The sequence below is a fragment of the Laetiporus sulphureus genome (assembly GCF_001632365.1).
Source record: "Laetiporus sulphureus 93-53 unplaced genomic scaffold LAESUscaffold_2, whole genome shotgun sequence".
NCBI lineage: Eukaryota > Fungi > Basidiomycota > Agaricomycetes > Polyporales > Laetiporaceae > Laetiporus > Laetiporus sulphureus.
Window position 1 is genome coordinate 470,402 of NW_024468511.1, and position 19,820 is coordinate 490,221.

General features: G+C 52.7%; 8 protein-coding genes across 8 annotated transcripts; 2 read left to right on the top strand and 6 right to left on the bottom strand.

Annotated features, from left to right (window-relative positions):
* Positions 1–325: 325 nt before the first annotated feature.
* LAESUDRAFT_640661 (vWA-like protein) lies at positions 326–2,056 on the bottom strand (the record flags this gene model as incomplete). The annotated part of the gene is made up of 7 exons (XM_040903612.1): positions 326–373; positions 430–816; positions 865–1,215; positions 1,271–1,309; positions 1,363–1,439; positions 1,490–1,875; positions 1,941–2,056. The coding sequence occupies 7 exons, from the start codon at positions 2,054–2,056 to the stop codon at positions 326–328; spliced, it is 1,404 nt and encodes a 467-aa protein (XP_040769541.1).
* Positions 2,057–2,468: 412 nt separating this feature from the next.
* Positions 2,469–5,266, bottom strand: LAESUDRAFT_690901 (mitochondrial Rho 1; the record flags this gene model as incomplete). Its single annotated transcript, XM_040906077.1, has 15 exons — positions 5,136–5,266; positions 5,025–5,083; positions 4,886–4,967; positions 4,690–4,832; positions 4,538–4,639; positions 4,358–4,477; positions 4,201–4,302; positions 3,917–4,146; positions 3,776–3,860; positions 3,582–3,730; positions 3,231–3,528; positions 3,038–3,169; positions 2,918–2,989; positions 2,732–2,856; positions 2,469–2,676 (listed from the first exon to the last, which is right to left on the bottom strand). The coding sequence occupies exons 1-15, from the start codon at positions 5,170–5,172 to the stop codon at positions 2,469–2,471; spliced, it is 1,944 nt and encodes a 647-aa protein (XP_040769542.1). The 5' UTR covers positions 5,173–5,266.
* Positions 5,267–5,502: 236 nt separating this feature from the next.
* LAESUDRAFT_641604 (uncharacterized protein) lies at positions 5,503–7,061 on the top strand (the record flags this gene model as incomplete). The annotated part of the gene is made up of 3 exons (XM_040903676.1): positions 5,503–5,610; positions 5,664–5,764; positions 5,828–7,061. 3 exons carry the CDS (start codon positions 5,503–5,505, stop codon positions 7,059–7,061), a joined length of 1,443 nt encoding a protein of 480 aa, XP_040769543.1.
* Positions 7,062–7,364: 303 nt separating this feature from the next.
* LAESUDRAFT_754442 (ras GEF) lies at positions 7,365–11,514 on the bottom strand (the record flags this gene model as incomplete). The annotated part of the gene is made up of 6 exons (XM_040911886.1): positions 7,365–7,603; positions 7,653–7,778; positions 7,831–7,954; positions 8,007–8,099; positions 8,152–10,995; positions 11,047–11,514. 6 exons carry the CDS (start codon positions 11,512–11,514, stop codon positions 7,365–7,367), a joined length of 3,894 nt encoding a protein of 1,297 aa, XP_040769544.1.
* A 913-nt stretch (positions 11,515–12,427) lies between these two features.
* Positions 12,428–14,522, bottom strand: LAESUDRAFT_670043 (Rft-1-domain-containing protein; the record flags this gene model as incomplete). The annotated part of the gene is made up of 4 exons (XM_040905424.1): positions 12,428–12,804; positions 12,853–13,549; positions 13,600–13,760; positions 13,810–14,522. The coding sequence occupies 4 exons, from the start codon at positions 14,517–14,519 to the stop codon at positions 12,747–12,749; spliced, it is 1,626 nt and encodes a 541-aa protein (XP_040769545.1). The 3' UTR covers positions 12,428–12,746.
* Positions 14,523–14,887: 365 nt separating this feature from the next.
* LAESUDRAFT_719841 (cyclin-like protein) lies at positions 14,888–16,471 on the bottom strand. Its single transcript, XM_040907699.1, has 7 exons — positions 16,263–16,471; positions 16,128–16,209; positions 15,922–16,074; positions 15,747–15,870; positions 15,650–15,695; positions 15,392–15,594; positions 14,888–15,333 (listed from the first exon to the last, which is right to left on the bottom strand). Exons 1-7 carry the CDS (start codon positions 16,457–16,459, stop codon positions 15,002–15,004), a joined length of 1,137 nt encoding a protein of 378 aa, XP_040769546.1. The 5' UTR covers positions 16,460–16,471; the 3' UTR covers positions 14,888–15,001.
* A 57-nt stretch (positions 16,472–16,528) lies between these two features.
* On the top strand, positions 16,529–18,194 carry LAESUDRAFT_690912 (PIG-U-domain-containing protein; the record flags this gene model as incomplete). The annotated part of the gene is made up of 9 exons (XM_040906078.1): positions 16,529–16,652; positions 16,711–16,775; positions 16,822–16,988; positions 17,044–17,144; positions 17,198–17,456; positions 17,507–17,606; positions 17,655–17,698; positions 17,754–17,878; positions 17,940–18,194. 9 exons carry the CDS (start codon positions 16,529–16,531, stop codon positions 18,167–18,169), a joined length of 1,215 nt encoding a protein of 404 aa, XP_040769547.1. The 3' UTR covers positions 18,170–18,194.
* A 221-nt stretch (positions 18,195–18,415) lies between these two features.
* LAESUDRAFT_808837 (uncharacterized protein) lies at positions 18,416–19,818 on the bottom strand. The gene is made up of 4 exons (XM_040914098.1): positions 19,490–19,818; positions 19,153–19,427; positions 19,041–19,095; positions 18,416–18,979 (listed from the first exon to the last, which is right to left on the bottom strand). Exons 1-4 carry the CDS (start codon positions 19,788–19,790, stop codon positions 18,561–18,563), a joined length of 1,050 nt encoding a protein of 349 aa, XP_040769548.1. The 5' UTR covers positions 19,791–19,818; the 3' UTR covers positions 18,416–18,560.
* Between the last annotated feature and the right edge of the window lie 2 nt (positions 19,819–19,820).

Genomic DNA, 19,820 nt, shown 5'->3' on the forward strand with positions numbered 1-19,820 from the left:
TCGCGTGTGATCCCATGTGTATACATTGACACTTACGATGCAAGATGAACATGCTTAATATTGGTACATCATGACAATCCTGCTACTAGAAACTTTTCCCATCCGACAACTATATATATACATGGTCATTTGGTAACTTGTCTTCAATACCCAACTACGGTGTGCGTCAATGATGGTCATCCTTCGAATCTGTGGTTGACAACTAGCTGAGACGAGCGCAAACAAGCAATGCATCAAGATCGGCAACGCAACCAACGGCTAGATATGAGTCCGTAACGGACGCGATAGCCAAGGTAGTGGAGGAGATGGGTCCTGAGTATCTCTCTCATACTCGAGCGCTTCTCCATGCGCTCTGCATAGCAATGCGTCTCGCCTGGATCAGACACATCAGCAAAAAAATCCATGAATCTGGGCTGAGATGATACCGACCTGATCTAGGGTGATAGAATCCTCGCGCAGTTCGATGCGCTGCCGTCCATCGTCCTCCTCCTCTTCGTCGTCGTCAAACATGGAGGTCCGCCCGTTGCTCCGCAGCCCACCAAACGCCGCTTTGCCGCCCGCAAGAGAAAACGGTGTCGACGCCACCGCCGTGCCGAACACGCTGGCATTCGCCGGGGCACCGAAAGCGGCGAAATCCGTGACGACCTTTCGTGGCGTCAGCGAAGACGCGGTGGAAGCAGCTGCCGGAGACTTCGCTGGCGTTGTAGCAGTTGAAGTACCGGGTCGCGGGGGAAGATACGGACTGTATGCGTACGACCCGCGCGATGTCGTCATACGTGCGTGGAGGTACTTGTCCGTAAAACGGGTACCAGCCACCTAGAAAACCGTGAGATAGCCAGAATACAAGATAGTAATGAAACGCACCCTTTTGAGCAGCGGGCGAGCATCCGCAAGGCTTGGTGCCTGCATGTAGACATTTACGTTATGCTTGGCCTCCTCCGAGTCGCGGTATATACTCTCGATGACAACCCGCTTTGTGCTCTCGTTCCGGAGTAATAGTCGTTCATGGAGCTCCCGAGCAACGTCGTCAACGCTTTCGTTGTTACCCAGTATCCTCTGGGATACTGCAGCACCGACCTCGCGGACGAGCCGCTCCATGTCTAGGTTCTCGAGCACGCTGCCGACAATTGCATGCGTGAGCAGGTCCGCCGTTGTCAGAGGAAGCATGAGTCCGGAGGTGATGTTGGTGATCGCTTGGTAGAAATCCGTTGCATACTGTAGCATTGGTTTTGGTTAGAAGGCGGACACAGCCGAAATAGAAGCCACTCACTGAATAGCCGCTCAGCGCCGGCTCACAGGCGACAAAGTGCTAGGAGCAATGAGACACACGCTTTGGATAGTCAACTCCACATTGAAACTTACCAATGTGATTCCACGACTGGCCATTATCCGAGCCAGCTGCAACGGATCGTTGCCGTCGGGAGATCCCTCGTCGAACCCTGAAAGGCACAATGAGAAACCTAGACACCAAGTGTATCAGCGAACGCACCATCACCGTACTCTCCAATCCCATGTGGAGGTGCATCCGCTATGAGCACAATCATCTTGCTCGCGTTCGGCCGCCAGTCCATCTTCAGAGCCTCCGCTAACGCCGCAGTGACCGCCTCCGGACCATCGCCTCCTCCCGATGCATACAAACTCGATAGATCCCTATGCACCTGGGATATGTCAGAAGAGAACCCAAAGTTCTTGGTCACGTAGGTGTGGTCCTGTGGCGGGTGGTCGCGGAACGCGACGAGTCCGATGCGAAGGTCTTCGTGAGACTGCAGCTTGCCTGATTCGTATATGTGGTTGCAGATTTCCTCGATGTTCCGTGTCGCGGATGCAATGTAGCTCCCTTGGCTCCCTGTGCAGTCCTGTACGAACACCAAGTCGCTGCGTTTCAGAAGGATGAAGATTGAGCTAGACGGCGAGAGGACAAGTTATATGAGATCACATACAGCATCTTTCTTCCATCATCCTGCATCGGCACATTCATCTGCGGTGGTGGTTGCTGTGGCTGTTCGAAGCTAGGCGGCTGAGGAGTGCCAGGGTCGAAGTCCATGTCGTCGTCCATGATGTGAGCTATACAAGCTTGTGAAGTGAGTAGCGCAAAGTTGGTGGTACGTGGCCTTGCGCAATGGGTTGAGATATTGGTCGAGACACTCAGTGGCACGTATGCTCAAGCAGTGGAATCGATGGTGGCGGTTGTGTTCAAAGAATGCAATTGAAAGACCATTCTGGCTGTGTTGTATTCTCCCGTACTCGCATTACACGCGCGCGCTGACGCCACGCCTCTGTCGCGCGGCGCCAGATGTCCGGATCTTCAAGGTCATATATGCTCTCGTCTCGTCCCGAAGTTTGATTTACAACATTCCCTCTCTAATCACTATCCTCTCATTGCGAGCAGCCCAGGCAGAACCACCTTAATAAGCATGATCTAAATGTAATGAAGTAGTGATAGCCGCAGTATAGACCAATTGTATTAACTAAAGTTCCCTCTTCGCGCTGCCCAGAATCCAACTCCACAGCGACCAGCTCCGGCTGCTGAAGGTGCTCCCTGGCCGCGCAAGTGCTCGATATACTAGAAAAAGGCCCGCCGCTAAGCCTCCGACCACCGTGCACACCGTCACGTACGTCCGGATACGCGCCGCGGCCGACCCTGCTCGATCAGAGCCACCCGGTATCGCAGAGTTCCTATCAGTCGTAAATCTCAGCATGAGGCGACATGCAAGTCGGCTTTTGTACGTACGGATGCATGGCAACGCTGCAGATTGCATGGAACACGTCTGCAATCTGACCTGTTTTCACGCTCACAGCGACAGGGACCTGTAGGCCAAGCCGTCGACAGTACACATCAGGCTGCACCTCATGCCGCTGAGAAGCGGAGCTCTGCGCTCAATGTACGTTATCGAAAGCAAATAAGAAGCAATCTCACCTGCTGTGCAAGGTCCAGATCGGACTTTGTGGCTACAAACAAGGTTGGTATATGATCTAGGCTATATTGTTGCTGCACGCTGGTAAGAACCATAGACTGTTACGTACACCAAAGACTCACCCTCAGATTGCTGATGTATGAAAAGGAGTTCGTGTCGCTCGAATCATGCACGTAGACAATAACGTCCGCCAAATCCGTCTTCTTCGGGTTCTTGAGGGTCTCTGCTTCGTATTTTGACCCAAACTCTTGGAGCTGAGAAAGTCCATCAGCAATTGAGGCCCAAGCTATCGTAGGCGCTGTAATGGGGACATACAACCAGGTACTTCTCGGATCCATCAATGTCGACAGAATTGACCACGCAATTCATTTTCTTCGTTGGCTGGTACACCTTGCTGAAGGGCTTGCCCACAAACGCACGCAGTAGCGATGTCTTCCCTGAGCCTGCCGCGCCGCATACGTAGCACAAAAACACGTTTCGCGTCACCTTACCCTTCCTCCGGTCCACCTTCCGTGGCCGCGTGATTTGTAAAGCGCTCGTCCGAGGCTCTTCTGGATATCCCAGATATGCGAGATATGCCAACGTGGTTTTGTAATCAAGTAAAGTTGTCATGCTGCACCAAACCTGGTGAATATAGGGGACGCTCATGAAGAGTGAAATCCATACCTCCATTGCGCTAGCCAGCCTTGCAAAGTGACGGCACCAGTATCGTCTGCGATGGTCGTATCCGGAAATTTAAGGCTTGCCCATGGGTTGCCGGGCGACGTGCTGAACAGCTCTTCCAGTTCTTCCGTCTTCAGAGCTCCGTCTTGATCCTGGGAATCATGAGATGTGGGTCTAACAAGGCGAAGTACACTAACCTTATCGAACGATTCAAATATGTCAGTGAAAAACTGATAACCCTTGGGGCTCAACTCGACAGAGCACTCAGATGGCATGTCAAATCTGATGCATGTCAGCAGATAGCTTCTAATGCACTACAGATTGTTGCAAATGCTCACTTCGGGTATAGGAAGCTCTCTGTCAGCCGAAGGTCTTCTGCGTAGCCGAACTTCCGTAAGACTGTCCAAGTGGTTTCAAGACGACCGCGCTGAATGAAGATAGTGTGCAGATAGAGGAAGCCAGCTTCGGTCAGACCACCATCTCTGACGCCTCCTTCGGCGTGTTCTTGTACCATCGCTTTAATGCCCTCCAGTTCCTGGGCCTGAAGAGGTGCATCGAAGCATTTGCGCTAAAACAACAGTAAGTCGTCACCCATCATGCGATGCGGATATAAGTCGCCTACCTGAAACTCGTTCAACTCAGCAGCATCAAGGATGCCGTCTTTATTTGTGTCGCAAAGCTTGAATATTCGCCGAAGGGCAGCAACGCATTCTTTCTTGAGCACCTACTTGACAAGCAATGTTCAGCATGAACCGGACGATCTGAGACAGCGCACCAACATGATCTCTTGAGTCGTATAGAGGTGCGGTCGGATGCAACACAGCCTTTTGGGCAAAATAGAACACTTCTGACACGTTCAAAGGAAGCTTCGCGGAGCATTCTACACATGTCTCGACTTCCTGAGTCGATCCAATAAGCAATGGAGACCTTCGACATGCATCAGTAGGATATCTCCACACCTTGAACTCATTCATGATAGGGACTATCTCCTCCTCAAGCGCCTCGTTCGTGACCTCCCCGCCTCGGAGATCAATCTTGTTACCAACAAGAATAACCGGGACCTAACAACAGTTCAGGGAGACAGAGGCGTTAGCACGGGAATGGAACTCACATTGACTCCTAGTTGACGGAAGTATGGTAGCCAGTACGTAGGTATGCGATCGAAGGAGTTTGGGTTGTCGATCGAGTAGACTACACATATAACGTGTGCTTTCCGGATTTCCGATTCGAGGTGCGGTCGATCCTGAGACCCGCCTGGATGAATGATTGTTCGAATCAGGTCCCGTATAGACATCAAGCAAGCTTACTGCCGGAATCGACAATGTAGGTGGTGACATTTTCTGGAGTGACCTCCGGAGGTATAGTGACTTCTGGGACGACATGTTGGACCTGCCATGCTGTCAATTAACGCCACCACAACGAAGCTTGGAAGACAGCAGCGCATACATGAGCAACAAAGGACTCCTTGATGAGAGAAGTGACGATCGTGCTCTTTCCGACGCCCTCTGATGAGCCGAGTGAGAGTGGTCGGCAGAAGGTCATGCGAGAGAGACTCACCGTCGCCTACGAGTAGGATCCGCACATCCCTTCTCATGACCAGACTCGGAGACGGATGTCGGAGATGGCTTGGACGCGATGTTTCACGGAGAGAGTCTGTAGCACTTGAATAAAACCGTTGAACGCGCCCGACCGCGTACACGGTTGGCGTTCCGTCTCGGCACAGTCGTGGCCTCACTTACGATATTACGTAATAAATTGCATTTACGAGCCCTCATAAAGCTCGGGCTTCGAAGAGAGCCATGGCTAACTGCAAGGTTAAAGATCTCTTTTTCCGTCGCAACTCGGGAATGCGATTGCTTTCAGTGCTGTCCCGGCGACTGCTATACGGCGATAAATATTGCAAAGATACTCTCTTCTTCCCATCATGGACTTCAGGACACTCCCGGGCGATGTAGTCATATTGATCATGCAATATCTGTCTGCACGCGACCTGGCTGCCATCACGCAGACATGCAGATTCCTACATGACCTGGTGAGTTTTTTTGATTGGGATACATGTAATGCACATTTCAAACCCGAGCTCAGGTGAACGGTCACGGTTGGAGAGCGCATGCGCGATACAACGTTCGGCCATCCCACAGCCTACGCAAAGCGTTGTCTATATGGGACCCATATTCGCAGGTCAAGTGAGTGCAACACGAAAGTATCTTGCCATAGGATCGACTTATCTTGCCACATGCAACGACCAGATATCAGGCCATTACTGACCACAATTGGTCGAAGCAGCACTTCATTGCTAGACCCCTTAACTCCAAGTGGGCCGGAAAATTGCAGCCAGCACTGACAATCAATGACTCAAGGCTCTTCGTTGGTGCTGGCCATGCCATCTACACATACACCTTCACCAGCTCAAAACCTTGTGAATCTCCTGGCATCCAGGCCGAGGGTGTATATCTTATCGCGGACCGCTTCGAGGCGCGCCACGACATCACAAGCCTGGCCTCCGTAGACGCAGGAGGCCCAGACAGCACAGTGTTCGTTGGCTACGCTGACGGAGAGCTGGAACGCATCACGCTACCATCTGAGAAGACGAGCTTGGACGGCGTGCTCTGGGAGCCGCCGGTTCGCAATAGATGGTATTTTCACGGAGATGACCTGATAGAAAGCCTCTCGTCTTCAGGAGGTTACTTGCTTTCTCTGTCTTCCAACGGGACCGCCGTATTTCTCAACGTGGCCACTCCCACATCCGGGCCACAAATCCTACACCTAAACGTCCGTAGTTGGTCGGCCTACTTATCCACCCGTGGTTCCTATTCTTATGCGGCATTCGGAGCATCGTCCGTCCTCTCGCTCACAGTACATAGCATCTCGTCCTCAGGACTGTCCCACACGCCAACAGCCATCCTCACGTCTGGCGGCGGGGCCGAAGAGCAGAAACAGTCCGCTGTGTACGGCATCTGCGGCGCTCCCCCATCATTCCCATGGGGTTCTTCGGATCAGATAATAGTGTCCGGATGGTATGATGGACCAGTCCGCGTGCACGATCTCCGATCCTCCGTCCGTGCACGGATGGGCGATTCGACGTTGGGGCCCGCGCCTCTTACCCCCGTTCTCTCGGTCTATGACCCGTGGCTATTCGAACCCAATTACTCCGTGTCATGTGGTGGCGGATCGTCTAGTTACATTGCCGCGGGCACTGCACGCCACAGCGTCGTCGCCTTCTGGGATGTCCGTAATCCGGCGGGCGGCTGGAGTGTGCATGCACCGGGCAACGACTCGTCCCCTGTATACTCCGTTATTCTGGAAAGCTCTCGCCTTTTCGGAGCGACGCAGTCACGGTCCTTCGTGCTAGACTTCGGACCCAATGTCCACGAAGAAACTTATCCACGTCTCAAGCACAACAATTTCCGTGCAGACGGTTTGAAGAAAACGCATAGGGATGACATCGGATTCTACGTCACGAAATACAGCCATTGCCGCTAGTCAATCCTGCGTTGGTGGCAACCCAACGTCCACGAAGAGTGTAAGAAAAAAATAACGATAAGAGATAGCTGTACATTACGGACCTCCAGAAATGCGGGTATTGTGGGTACAACAAGTGGACAGCAGTGTATGGCGATAGAATGTGAAATAGAAGAACATGCAGTCTATGAGCGAGGGTATCTACACGATATGGCGTGAGAGAAATGACTCCAGGATTGTACAAATCGACGAAGAGAACCGCGAAAGCAGACAGAATATACATGCAGCTATGTGCAATGAACATCCAAAGACAGAAACAACTGGTCATGACATCGGAGTGGGAGTAGGATGGTTGGACTGTGAGCGACTTGCCCAATTGAATAGTTGTCGCACGTCGCTAGTGGGAGGGGTATCTGCCGGCTGCTTCGGTTCTATCAGCAGGCTGCGACGGTACAGATCTTGCAGGTCGCCTCGACGTGAGGATTTCTCAAACGCGTCTCGCAAGTATTCCTGCACTTCTAAAATCGGCTTGAGATTATACGGGGATTGGAAGCGTTGCATGTCTATCAACGTATCAGATCAGAACGTTTCAGAAAATATAAGTTTCCAAACCTTGCACGATACGCGCCAGCTTGTGGTACTTGTTGAAGTTCAACAGTTTCTTATCAGCTGACTTGGGCGAAGTTCTAAAGGATGGGTTCCCTTCCCGGCAGAAAGTCACATCCGTCAGGTATAGACCTACCGTAGCTTGCATGAGCATCGTATGAATGGAACTAGCAAAAGAACTCACCAAGGAAGGGCACTGCAGGAGGCGCTGTGTTACGAAGCCGCGATCGGTAGTGGAAATAGTTGCGCGCATGATCAGCGAGCTTCCGGAGCGCCTCGAGCTGCATTCTGTTCTTCTGTGGCAAGCCCTGTTGATTGGTCCGTTAGCACATGCAGGGTCAGACCACAATGGCAGCATACCATCCACGTCTGCTGGAGTCGCGAGATGGTCGACGAATCCAGAGCAGCCAATATCGACCGCGGAGTGCTGAAATTGTTTAGAGACACGCATCGCTGACAATCAAGTTCATGAGAGTGGTTCTGATATATTCCAGATACAACTTACATCTGCCACCTTTATGAAATACTTGACCAAGGCGGTTCTCTTCTTCGTGTCAGACTCATTCAGGATGCTCTCGGCAACAAACCCGGTGATCGCCGTGCTGAGCGAAGTGACCGCCTTGACATTCACAGGATACGTCGCGTTCTCCTGTCCCATCTCCAGTATCTCCTCGGGCCTTATCGCACAGTAGAGCGCAGACTCCACTGTTGTCAGCTGTCTCGCCAACTCAAGCGCATCGAAGTCGGTAATGAAAACCGATCCAAAATTTCCGTTCTTCAATGCATTCAGCAGCGCCTTCGTTATGACAGGCCGAGGAGCCTCCGAAGGCGGCACAGTATGGGGGATCGTGGGGATGCCGACATTCGATACCCGCTCAACCTTTGTGCTTGCCGCTGTCTCACCACCCTTCATCTGCCACTGTCCGATGAGTTCGAAGATTCGCTGCGCCGGATGGGGAAACATGAACGATAGCCCCTCGTGCGTAAAGTTCAATAGCGTAGGCAACACGACATTATCCGTCTCCGGACGCCAGTGAATCTCCAGCCAGGCCTTGATGAAGTTGTGCACGCGTAGCCGCACAGGTAGGCCCTTACGCTGCTGCCAGAAGCGGACATTCGCCTCCGGCAGCCCTGGCGGAGGCGCCGTGTTGTACCGCACGATGATCACCTCGAGGAGCTCCGCGGGTGTCGTGAACAGCCGGAATGTCATGAAGAACACGGCGGCAAAGGAAGGCTCTACTAGGGTGTCATGTGGTGTCATCCTCTCGACCAACGCTGCCAGCGTCGCGCCCACCAGCTGACCCTCGCTGTTGTACGCCACATCATCGGCGGCGTGGTCGTGCGACAGCGTCCATGCCACTGTGGTGCTCCGTGCAACCTCAGGGACGTTCTGATCGGGAACTGCAGGCAGACTACCATTCACCAACTTCTCCTCGAATGACATCGGAGAATGGGACCACTGCTGGCTTCCCTCCCATGTCGTCCTGTCATCGTCCGTCTGTGCCAGCGATGCAGGGGATAAAAGATCAGGCGGGACGTGCTGAGTGCAGATTTCCAGAGGAGGCAGTGGCTTATCTTCCACCGAGGATCGGAACCTCGGACTGGTCAGCTCATCCATTTCAGACGTCTGCCAGGGGTTGGGCAAATCCGGTTGGCTCTGCAAGTCCGTGGACTGCCCGTCCACTTTGACAGTAGCATCTGCCACAGACTTCTCCTTGACCTCCAGGACTACATCCTCTTCATCTCCCTTGACATCCTTCGCCACATATCGTTCGCGCAGATCGTACATACTTGACGCCTTGCTCGGTCTCCGACCGTGCGAAACCTCTTGGCTCGAGAACTTGCGCGGTGAGCATGACAAGGTCGAGTCACCAATCAAGGGCAGACGAATGATGAAGGGTTTCTGTCCTGTAGACCGCTGTAGACACTTCTTGACGGCAGCGACGCAATCCGATCCAGCCTTCAACGTTCCAGTTGCCGCTTTCAGAAGCGCGTCCCTTTCTCGTTCCTCGTTCAGATCGGGAGCCGCTGGCATCGTTAGCAGGCGCACGGAGTCAGCGAGTCTGCTCGTAATCGAGAACAAAGTCTCCTTCGCGACCTTCAAGAGCTCCGCTTTTTGCGACGGAATACCAGGATGTTTCAGGACCGCATCAACGATAGTGAGCAACTTGCACACCATATCGACCACCTCGCGCACGAGGTCATACATGTGGCCTGTGCTCGAGGCATGCGATGAGCGCGAGTACGAGTGCACGTGTCCAATGAATGCAGCAATCGTGGACAGATAGTGGTCGTGCGTGTACTTTAGCACCTCCATTACCTCCGCGATGGTGGCAGGGCCTGCTGGGAAAGCCGGCGTGGACGGTGTGGCGAGCGCGACGGAATATTCGGAGGAAAGCGAGGACGAGGACGATCCACTGCTGATGGACCGATGCCCTGCCTTGCGGCGAGCGGCGGCATCTTCTGCCAACTGCTTTGACGGGTACGCAACGGAGAAACGATTGGCTCCCTTGGCAGGAAGCGACTCGTGATGAGGACCCAGAGGCATCTGTGTCACATCTGCGTCAATAGCTGTCTGCTTATGCGCCTTGAGATCCCCTAAGCTCTTCGCGCGGAAGGGCTTAGACTTCGTCGGCAATGCAGCTTTTCGTGCGGCTGGACGATGTTCGCTTCCACTGCGTGGCTTACTGAGCGCGCCCTTCGCCTGATGACCATTGTTCTTCGCGCCCGTATCATTGGAATGGACCGCTGTGTCATCCGAGCTGAGCCATTGACCTTCTCGGGGGATTCCGAGTGGCGATCCCGGCATGCGCACTCCTTGCACTGGCAGACTGGCATCGCACTGCACGAGGAGCGCGAGAAATCCTCGCACGTGTGCAAATAACTGGCCACCCAGCCGCACCATTGCCTGCACCTCCAACTCGCGCAAGTCCTCATTCGTAGTATCGTCCGATGCTCTCTTCGCTTGAGACACGAGCGATGCGAGGTCGGACAGAATGCGTTTCCGCTCTTGGGCAAGAATTCCGTGGTGCCGTAGGACGGGAGCATCACGTGGGAGGCAACCTACATCAGAGAGAATCGCGCGCACGCATGAAATGATGTACGCTGTGGATGGCTGGAAATGAGCCGCCCGGAGCGTCTTGGCAGCGTTTTGCAGAAGAGAGAGCCCGTGAAGAAGTGGGACCATGAGCGGCGGGCAATAAGGATCCCCTCCGTCCCTTCCTCCTGGTATTGGGCGATGGTCTGTCCTCGCGAATGACTGCGAATGCGCTGGTGCGGAACTTACGCCGGTCGCCCACGACGCGGCGGATGCGACTGATACTGATGCCGCGTGCCTAGATTGGGGGCGCTGCCGTACATGTGAGTCGTATACCGCACATAAACATTCACGCGCACGCACTTTCGTCTTCGGAAGTTCTTCATCCGTCAGCAGTCCAACGTCGGAACTCACGTAGTTGCTAGGGAACCAGCCCCTTCGCCCGTCTAGCTCGCCATCCCACCAACCACTCGGGTCCCGGTTGAGCACGCGGATAACTTGGCCGGCTCGAAAGGCGAGACATGTTACGTTCTGCGCCTGCGGTACAAAGTCGTGCATGGCAAGAACATACTCGTAAGCCCCATCATCGTCTTCGTCGTCTGACTGAGCAGGCGAGCATGACGCGTACGACACTGTGACGCCCCCCTTGCTGGAAGCTGACCGTTCAGTCAACTTGCGAGATGCAGCAGATGCGGAGGACAACGCAGACGCAGACGAGATGCTCCGAAAGCTGCGAGCAGAGACTGGAGTGAAATTGGAAGACAGACTGCAGCCGGATGAGGGACCACCTAGCACGTTGTTCGAGGTGTCAATCCGGAGATGCGATGGCATGTTGCATCTACTGATCAGCTAAAATTGGTTTCCTGAATTCCTTACTGGTTAAAGAGACTGATGCAAGACGCGTACGGGGGATTCTGAGGTGTCGCGTCAATGTAAGACCAAGAATGCTGTGTGCAGGCCGGCCAACCGCATGGGGAACTATTGGGATGAGCAGGAGGGTGGGTGCTGGCGGAAAAGCAGCGAACAACATAGCTTGCTGAAATGAACCGAGATCACGCCGTGACTTCCGTGACATACGCGCAGGCGCCCAGTGCAATGGACTCGCGTGAATGTATGTTGATCGCATTCGATCGCGTCGAAATTCCGTCGGAACCAACTCTAATCAATCCAATTTCATGACCAACTGCACCCGATTCAAATTCAGCTGGGCCCGAGTACGCTGCTAGGACCCTGGGAGGTAACCTTGAAGTGGCGCCGACCGCATACATGTGCAGTCATGATGCACTTCACACTATTTTGCCCTCGGTATCCGGTAAAACTCGGTTCTTGCGGCTTCGACATAGATTTTGCGACAGAGGAAGGGAAGAAGAAGCACTCGTCATCGGCGATTGCGAAGCCGTTATATTTCGTATCTTCTCCGAACAGTGAGTCCTTGAGCGGCGACTGGGGTCGGCGAAACCAATTAGTTCGGAGGCAATGTTGGAATGAGCTGGCGTTCAGTGAACTCCAATTCCCTCCTGGCACCACTTCAACAGTGTATATGCTTTAGAACTGTTATTCAACTTTTGACGCCCACGGCCCTGAGAGCGGAAATTCATCCACATTGCGTATTCACCGTCATCCGCTGAAGAGTTCATTGAAGCCTAAGGCCGGCATTCGCCTCTCCTGGAAAGAACTAGAGAAATTAACGTAACATCATAGATGTCCTTGCGTCCCTTAGCTTCTATTCGCGGAACTGCTCAAGGCGGCCCTTTGCTTTTGAAGGGAAACACTATTTTCACGATGGCCGGACAGATCTCTGTTCCGCTATGACATGTTTGTTCTACTTCAAATTGGCCATTGGCTGGGTACCTGCAGAATCTACTTAATGTGCCTCTCATCAACTCATGCGGACCCGGCCGTTCTCGATGCTGAGATACTGCGGACACGGGTTCCTGTAGCTCAATTGAATCAGGACGTTTCGTTCGATACCATCCGCAGCGCATTATGGTATCAAAGTTGTTGACTGTCATATATTGCCCGACAAAGAAGAAAGGGCAAGCCCGCCAGTCAACAGGACCAGATTATCGTCTTCTCATGAACGAGTTTATCTGCAACAGCGCAGCGCGCTCGGAAATGAGACTGCGAAACGTCAGCATCCCAAATATAACTGCACTGTCAAGAACTCACCAAGCTGACATGCATCCAGCGAGACAACACAACCCCATCGCGACATGACCGCTCTGAAGCAATAGCTGCAAAGGGACGTCCCGATACTTCCACTCGCTGTAGCGCGTTACAGCCGCGGATGCAGCAAACGTCGCCAGAACGAACCCGGGAGGCACCGCCTTCTTCCAATTAGCCAGCTCGGGACCGCCCCTGGTTCGGAAGTAGCGGCGAACAAACAGCCACGCGTAGAGTGCTCTGCACAGCAGATTCGCGACATTCGCCCACACTAACCCAGCGTCACCAAGGCCGGCTCCTTTAGCCAGACCTACGGCCGCAGCTATGAATCCAATGGAGAACACGAACATCCATCGACTTTGCGCATGGAGATCCGAAGGCGCAGAAGCGGAAGCGAAGAAAGCCTCAAGGATGCCGTTGAAAGCCATCATAGGAATGTAGTACACGTACGTGCACAGGATTGTCGGCGCAGAAGTGGAGTGGTATCTGGGCGGGAGGAGGATTGATACTGCCAGTGCCATATACGGAGGACCAAAGGTCACGAGCAGCAAAAGCAAATGTGTGAAGACCAGAAGAACATTCATGAGCATCCTGGCGGCTGCCTTGAGCGATTCACGCGAGTCCGTTGCGGAGAGCGTCTTCGCAAAGAAAACCCGCGACGTCTCTTCCACTGGCTGGAAAACAATCCGCGCCACTAACGAGCCTAAACAGAAGACTAAGCCAGCCGTTATCGCCGCACGACAATGATCATACCATAATTGGATGCAATAGCGTAACCGCCCTGGTCTGCTAGAGGACTCAGACGAGAGATCAAAAACTTATCGCCTTCGGTAAGAAAATGCTTGACCAAGGATTGGCCCGTCATAGCAGCAGATAAATGTAGCAACGAAGGATCGAAGTACTGGGAACCCACTCTACTCCATGGTCAGACACCCGAAGCATTGCAAGCCTGGGAAGACACACTTGCCATGTACCAATGCTATCGTCTTCCGAGGCCAGAAGCTGATGCCTTGCTTATAGGCTCGCAAATAAGTCACCAGCACGGTAAGGCCATAAGCAGCTTGGCCCACTGCAAAGGCGACAAGGGCCCATTCGACCGGAAGTGTCATCAACAGGGTGAAGACGACCAGCGTCCTCATGACAACAGCAGTACCCTCCGCCTTCACGCGCAAATCGAATCGAAGGTCATTCTGGGCGCGGATGTAGAGAGGCTCCGACAGCAGTTCGAGGGATGCTGCTAAAGTATATATAGCCACGCTGCTGCGAAAGTGGGGCTGGGAAGCTGTTGAAGCGGACGTGGTGCCGATGTAGAGCAGCGCGATGAGGACGGCTGCAGGGACGCCGACAGTCACAGGCAGCACGGATATATTTGTGACCAAAACATTATTCTTCGTCTTGTCCAATGCAGACTTGTCCGATGCGCGAAGAAGCGCACTCCGTACGCCCTCTCGAGACAAGAACAGGATGGTGGATAGCAGAAGCTCGAATTGGATAGCGGCAGTGCCGAAAACCTCCGGAGAGACTAGTCGTACCAATGCTTGATTCAGAGCGAACGTAAATACGCGCGAAAACAGTTGAAGGAAGACGAGAGACGATGCAGACGCTAATGCCTTTGAAAGCAGGAAATCCTGCTGCGACTTGGAGGGAGCATCGCTGACGGAGGTGGAAGCCATAGCGGCTGAACCTGCTCACATATGAGCTTGAGGTGTAAGTAAAATGCATTTGCACAGGCAAATTAACTTTAACTACTACCCTAATATGAGCCAAGTGCGGGCGTTTACGTGCAAGTTGTTAATTATTCCCCGACTCATTGCTGGAGTCTGTCCTCCCTTTGAGCCAGAGTTGCCGAGAGAGCCAAGGATACACAAACATTGAGATTTGCTCCCATTCTCATTGTGATGCCCTGCTTCTCGACATGCTAATCCCAATGATGTCGTCGTCTTGTCAATAGCTGCAAACGAGTAACTCGCACTATGAAAATTAGGGGCTCAAAGAGAGGCGGGCGCGCAAATTTAGTTGGGTCTGATCGCCGATAAGCATCGTGCAAAGGTGCAATAATCAACGACAGCAGAGGTACAACATCAGAAGACAGCAGATACGACGGTGCATCTACAGAGGCCAGAAAGCTCTCTGGGATTCCAGCCCCCTGATCGTATCAGAACCCACCATCCGCAACATCAGGGGGACCGAACAGGAATCGGACCGTGCCTTCGTTGCGTCCCAGTAACGACGCTTCGTTCTCTTCATATCGAGGGACCGCGATCTCCCACTGTCTCGGAGGATGCTCATGTTCCCGCATCAGAATCTTCAAACGGATCAGCTGGTCTGTCTTGTACGGGACCGGCGGAGGCTGCGCTTGCGCCAAGGCTTGACGGTGCTGGCTCCGACTAGTATGCGGAGACGGAGAGGACGGCGTGACTGGAGAGGTGTTCGCCAACGCATTTTGTGACGCCGTCACGAGCAGGTCGATGACGACAAACGCGATCTCTGTGAGAGCGAGCGATAGGCTGAGATGTATTGTATTGTACACAGACATTGAGCTCACCTTCCAAGTCCTGTACGTGCGCTTGGAACTGCTTCTCCCACTGTCCGTACTGACCAAGCGTAGCTGCGATCTCGGCGCTGCTGGCGTAGCCTGGCCGTGCGGGAGAGGGAGCCTGCTCGAAGGAAGACAATGAAGCGGCCAGGTATAGGCATCCTAATGCGACCACATGGGGAGGATACTCGAGATTTACCAAGCTGCGATAACTGAATGGTCCAGCCGATGAGCTTTCACAATCATCGCACGGATGCAGGCAGCTACCTATCAATGGCCAAGCGCCACGCTAGTTTGGTCAGCTTCTTACTAGCTACGGGCTAGTTCAGTAGGTGAAGAACGTAACTAATAATGGAAAACAGACCTCGAAGAGCCTTCCCCGCCTTGATCACGTATGGAAAAGGGAGGCGTGACGTGAAGTTGAAAGAGACGGTTTCCAGAATTAACCTCTCAACGGCTAACAGTCGCTGTCGGTCATGTTCGACCGTCTTCAACATCATCAGGTTATAAGAAAATTGGAAGAAGCAACTGTAACTCACTGCTGGGTCCATGTCAATTTCACCCGCGACAGACTTCGACTTGGCCGCGAGCTCTGGAAAGCGCACAGCATAGGCAACCATCAGGATCTCCCTGGGTTTCTTGAGAGTGTCATGCATCTTTGAAGAGACATACAGTGCTGCTAAGGCCACGTCCTGGCATGAAGCAAATTGTAAGCGAACCGTTGCTAACAGTATGAAATGCGTACATAATAGCTGAAGTCCTTCCTCTGAAAATAGAGGTGGAAGCGGTGATATAGGTTCTGAGCGGTTGCTATCGTTTTTCTTGGACTACATGGTCGTTGAGCAATTCATCTTAGTTGAGACGTTGAGTAAGGACATACAAGCCAATCTTTGCACCAACCGCTTCGATGAACCCGCATGCCTGTTGCCGAATCTTCTCTTCCTGCGTCACGGATAGCCTTCCCCGTTGCTTGTCCGCTAATTGGTCAACCTCTGCCGGCGTGAAGTAGGGTAGGTGGTATTTGATGTGAGAAACGGAAAACTGAGGCACTTCCTGCGAGTAATTTGGATCCATCATGGTTGAGCGGAGTTCGGACGCTGGGTTGCGCGGAGCTGGGGCCACAGCAGCCACCGCGTCTCAACCTGGATGGACTTCAATACCACGTTTCCCGTCCTACTCGCGGGACGATATCTACTTGCGCTATTCTTCCAGGATGTCGACCTTAGGAATGACCACCTGCTATCCACCCCTCTGACCGCATATCCACGGTGTACGGACCCTTCGCTTTCAACGACCGCGTCGGTGGTACTGACAGCCACCATGTCTAGTGCAGGAGGGTATCTACCTGTTTCAACAAGGGTTTGACCCGTATTCAGGAGGTCTCTTCCGACATGTGAGTTCCCTTTATATTCCAATTATGTTGTATTAACGAAGGGCAGTCTCCTCTCCTGCTATCGCTGTTCTCTACCATCCTTCCCCTCACGCGAATCACATCACCGATCGTCTGGACAGCTGTCGATGGCGCTGCTGCGTGGGCCTTGATAGACGTATGGAGAGCACGTATCAACGTGCTGAAAGGCTCAAGAGAAGGATTGATAGCTGCTTTGTACGTTCGGAGCGTCTGCAGCCAATGCGCTTCTACTCATGAAGCATGAATCCAGATACCTGCTCAATCCATATACCTTCCTCCCGTCTCTTGCATGGTCCACGTCGACATTTGAGAACATGCTAATTCTGCTCTCACTGCGGTTTGCATGCCGAGGTTGCTCCTTTCCTGCTTGACAGTATGCGTTGTCCTAAAACCATGCGACGCAGGTCGTTCGTCGATGTCCCTTCTAACATTTGCGCTTCTCGTTCAACTCTCACTACCATGGGCTGTCATGCTCCTTCCCCTCACAGCACTTATTGTGTCAGGACCTGAGTCGCGTTTAGCATTACCTCGACCGTTCAACGCAGACAAGCGGCAAATGCTTCCACTATTCGCCAAATTTGCTGTCTACTCCATGATGCTGACCTTTGCGTCAACACTAGTATGCGGAAACTGGCTGTGGGTTGAGCAAAGCTGGATAGCACCGTAAGCACTCTGCCTATTTTACATCGCAAAGTCTGATGAACGAGCAATAGGTTGATGTTACCAGACCTCACGCCAAATCCTGGCCTATGGTGGTACTTCTTTACTGAGATGTTTGACCACTTCAGAGCGTTCTTCCTGATGGTTTTCTCGGTAGGTATCTGGGGCTGCAGGATTGATGCGTTCTGACGGCCTTGTTAGGTCCATCTGCTCATCTATATAGTGCCAATCTGCATCAAGTTTCAGTACGTCCCTGTTCTCCTTAGAACCGAGTCTCTTCTTATAGTTTGTTCCCCGTAGACATGACCTGCTCTATGCATGTTTCCTCACCGTGGGCGTGCTAGCTACTTTCAAAGCATACCCGACGTTGTCAGATCCAGGTCTTTTCCTGAGCTTATGGTCCATATTTCCTGAGACATACCCACGTATGTTTATCGGGCGGCATTCTCGGTGATAATCGTTGACTGAGACTCTTTGTATCCATAGACCTCCGCCATCCTATGATTGCTGGGCTGCTACATATCCACTCTGCCCTCCTACTGCCTCTGTTCCACCACCTTTGGCTGGTACAGGGCACCGGTAATGCAAACTTCTTTTATGCATCCACCCTTGTGTTCGGATTGGCGAACGGTGCCGTGCTGCTGGACACCCTCTGGGCGGGACTGCGGACCGCGATGGGGCGGATAACGGACGAGTACGAAGTGATACAGGAATGATGGCCTTATCTATGTGTCGATGGAGATTAATGCAATGTCGTTATGTTGTCCACCAGTCACAACGGAGAAAGGACTCAAGTATTGCCCACCTTCATATCATGCAACCGCAACATTAGTAACGTTCTGAGTCTCTGCAGCACCCGTTAGGGTCAATGTGAGAGACCGGACGCAATGTAAATGACATCGCTGTGCTTGTTTTCACAGACCGTCTACGAGAAGTTAACAACCATTCCATAAATCGGATTTGCCCTCCTTTCGGTTGCCTATAACTAATCAGATCAAGGGTGCATTCATGCGCTCGAGGTACAGGGATACAACAGTACTTCTCAGCTAGATTACAGTCACCCATATACACATCAGAAAGTCGTTGCATGCTCGAAGTCATCCAAAGTTATGCATTTATGACTCGCACCAACTTATTTGCGCTGATCCCGAAGTGCAAGTTGCCCACCGACACGAACCAGCCATCTGATTCTTCCTCCCGGACGATTGCCACGGAACCCTTCTGGTCCCCATGTAGCATCAATGCTCTCTGGCCGGGTTCTGTCGGTTCGACCGGCCAGAGGTATGACACAGGAACGGTGAAAACTTCCTGTGGTGAGTCGCTAAGATCTAGTAACTTGACTCGGGCGGTGGAGGCGAACGACGTGTGTCCAGTATTGAGCACGGAGAGGATCATGCCCTGCGCTCCCTCATACTGGCCGTGGTACCAACCATCACCTGTTTTGCCACTGTTCGTTCCTCGAAGCTCCACCAGCATACCCTTCTGAGTGGATACGACTCGATCTAGTAACCATTCGGTGGTGACCTCTGCTCTTCGGTCATCAGCTTCTTGAAGGCGTCAAGGAGCCGCATGACATGTAATGCTTACCGAAGGTGTCCGTATTGCTTTGCGATATCTGAGATATCTCGACCTGATGCACCGACTGTACACAATCCAATCTTAGCCTCCTTATGATATCGAAGCAGTATGACGGGCGTACTGTTTTGAACTGATATTTTGAACCCTTTCGTGGAGACGGGATGAACAGAGAAGAAGCCCGTCGGGACTTTCTAAGATCTATAAAGTCCGGCAGCTGTTGGCCGGGACCCTTAGAGCTGTGCAAGTTTTGTCCCTCTGAACTAGATCCAGGCTTCGTGACTGGCATTGACTCGTTGTTGAGCTCTCTCCTCTTGGTGGTCGCATTCGCAATACTGACGATCGAGGAGATCGAACGCTTGCGAATGTTGGAGGAACCATCAATCAAAGATTCGTCTGCTGCTGACAACTATATGATAAATCACGACTGATGAGGAGAACGAGCGTTAATATGTACAGACCTGGTTCAATTCCGGGCTTGTTGGCCTCCCATTTGGCGATAGCCTCTGCACTGCAATTGTTGCGCCTTACCCAGGATGTGTTCCATGCTTCGCCAGTCTCAGGATTGATGCCAACCCTTCGCACGAGATATCCCTCGTCGACTATCTCCATCTGAGGTGAATCAGGTTGTTCTACCGCACTGGAAACGTCGTGTTTGGATGATGTGGGATCTTCGTCTGCCGGAGCCATCCCTGCCTGTGATGCTATCTGCCAACCTGCGGATACAATTCCTGTAGACTGCTGAAGGTGCGGAGTATGCATGAGTTTCCCGGTATATCAAGCAAAAGAGCT

Excerpts from the sequence above, each read along its gene's own strand:
- LAESUDRAFT_719841 (XM_040907699.1), bottom strand. The coding sequence starts at position 16,459 with ATGATGGATCCAAATTACTCGCAGGAAGTGCCTCAGTTTTCCGTTTCT. Across the intron at positions 15,696-15,746 it reads GGCGGGGAAGGCTCTTCGAG|CTAGTAAGAAGCTGACCAAA; the intron begins GTCTGTTTTCCA and ends ACTAGCCCGTAG. Across the intron at positions 15,334-15,391 it reads GCACGTACAGGACTTGGAAG|AGATCGCGTTTGTCGTCATC; the intron begins GTGAGCTCAATG and ends TCGCTCTCACAG.
- LAESUDRAFT_808837 (XM_040914098.1), bottom strand. The coding sequence starts at position 19,790 with ATGCATACTCCGCACCTTCAGCAGTCTACAGGAATTGTATCCGCAGGT. Across the intron at positions 19,096-19,152 it reads CAAAATATCAGTTCAAAACA|TCGGTGCATCAGGTCGAGAT; the intron begins GTACGCCCGTCA and ends GATTGTGTACAG. Across the intron at positions 18,980-19,040 it reads AAGCAATACGGACACCTTCG|AGGTCACCACCGAATGGTTA; the intron begins GTAAGCATTACA and ends ACCGAAGAGCAG.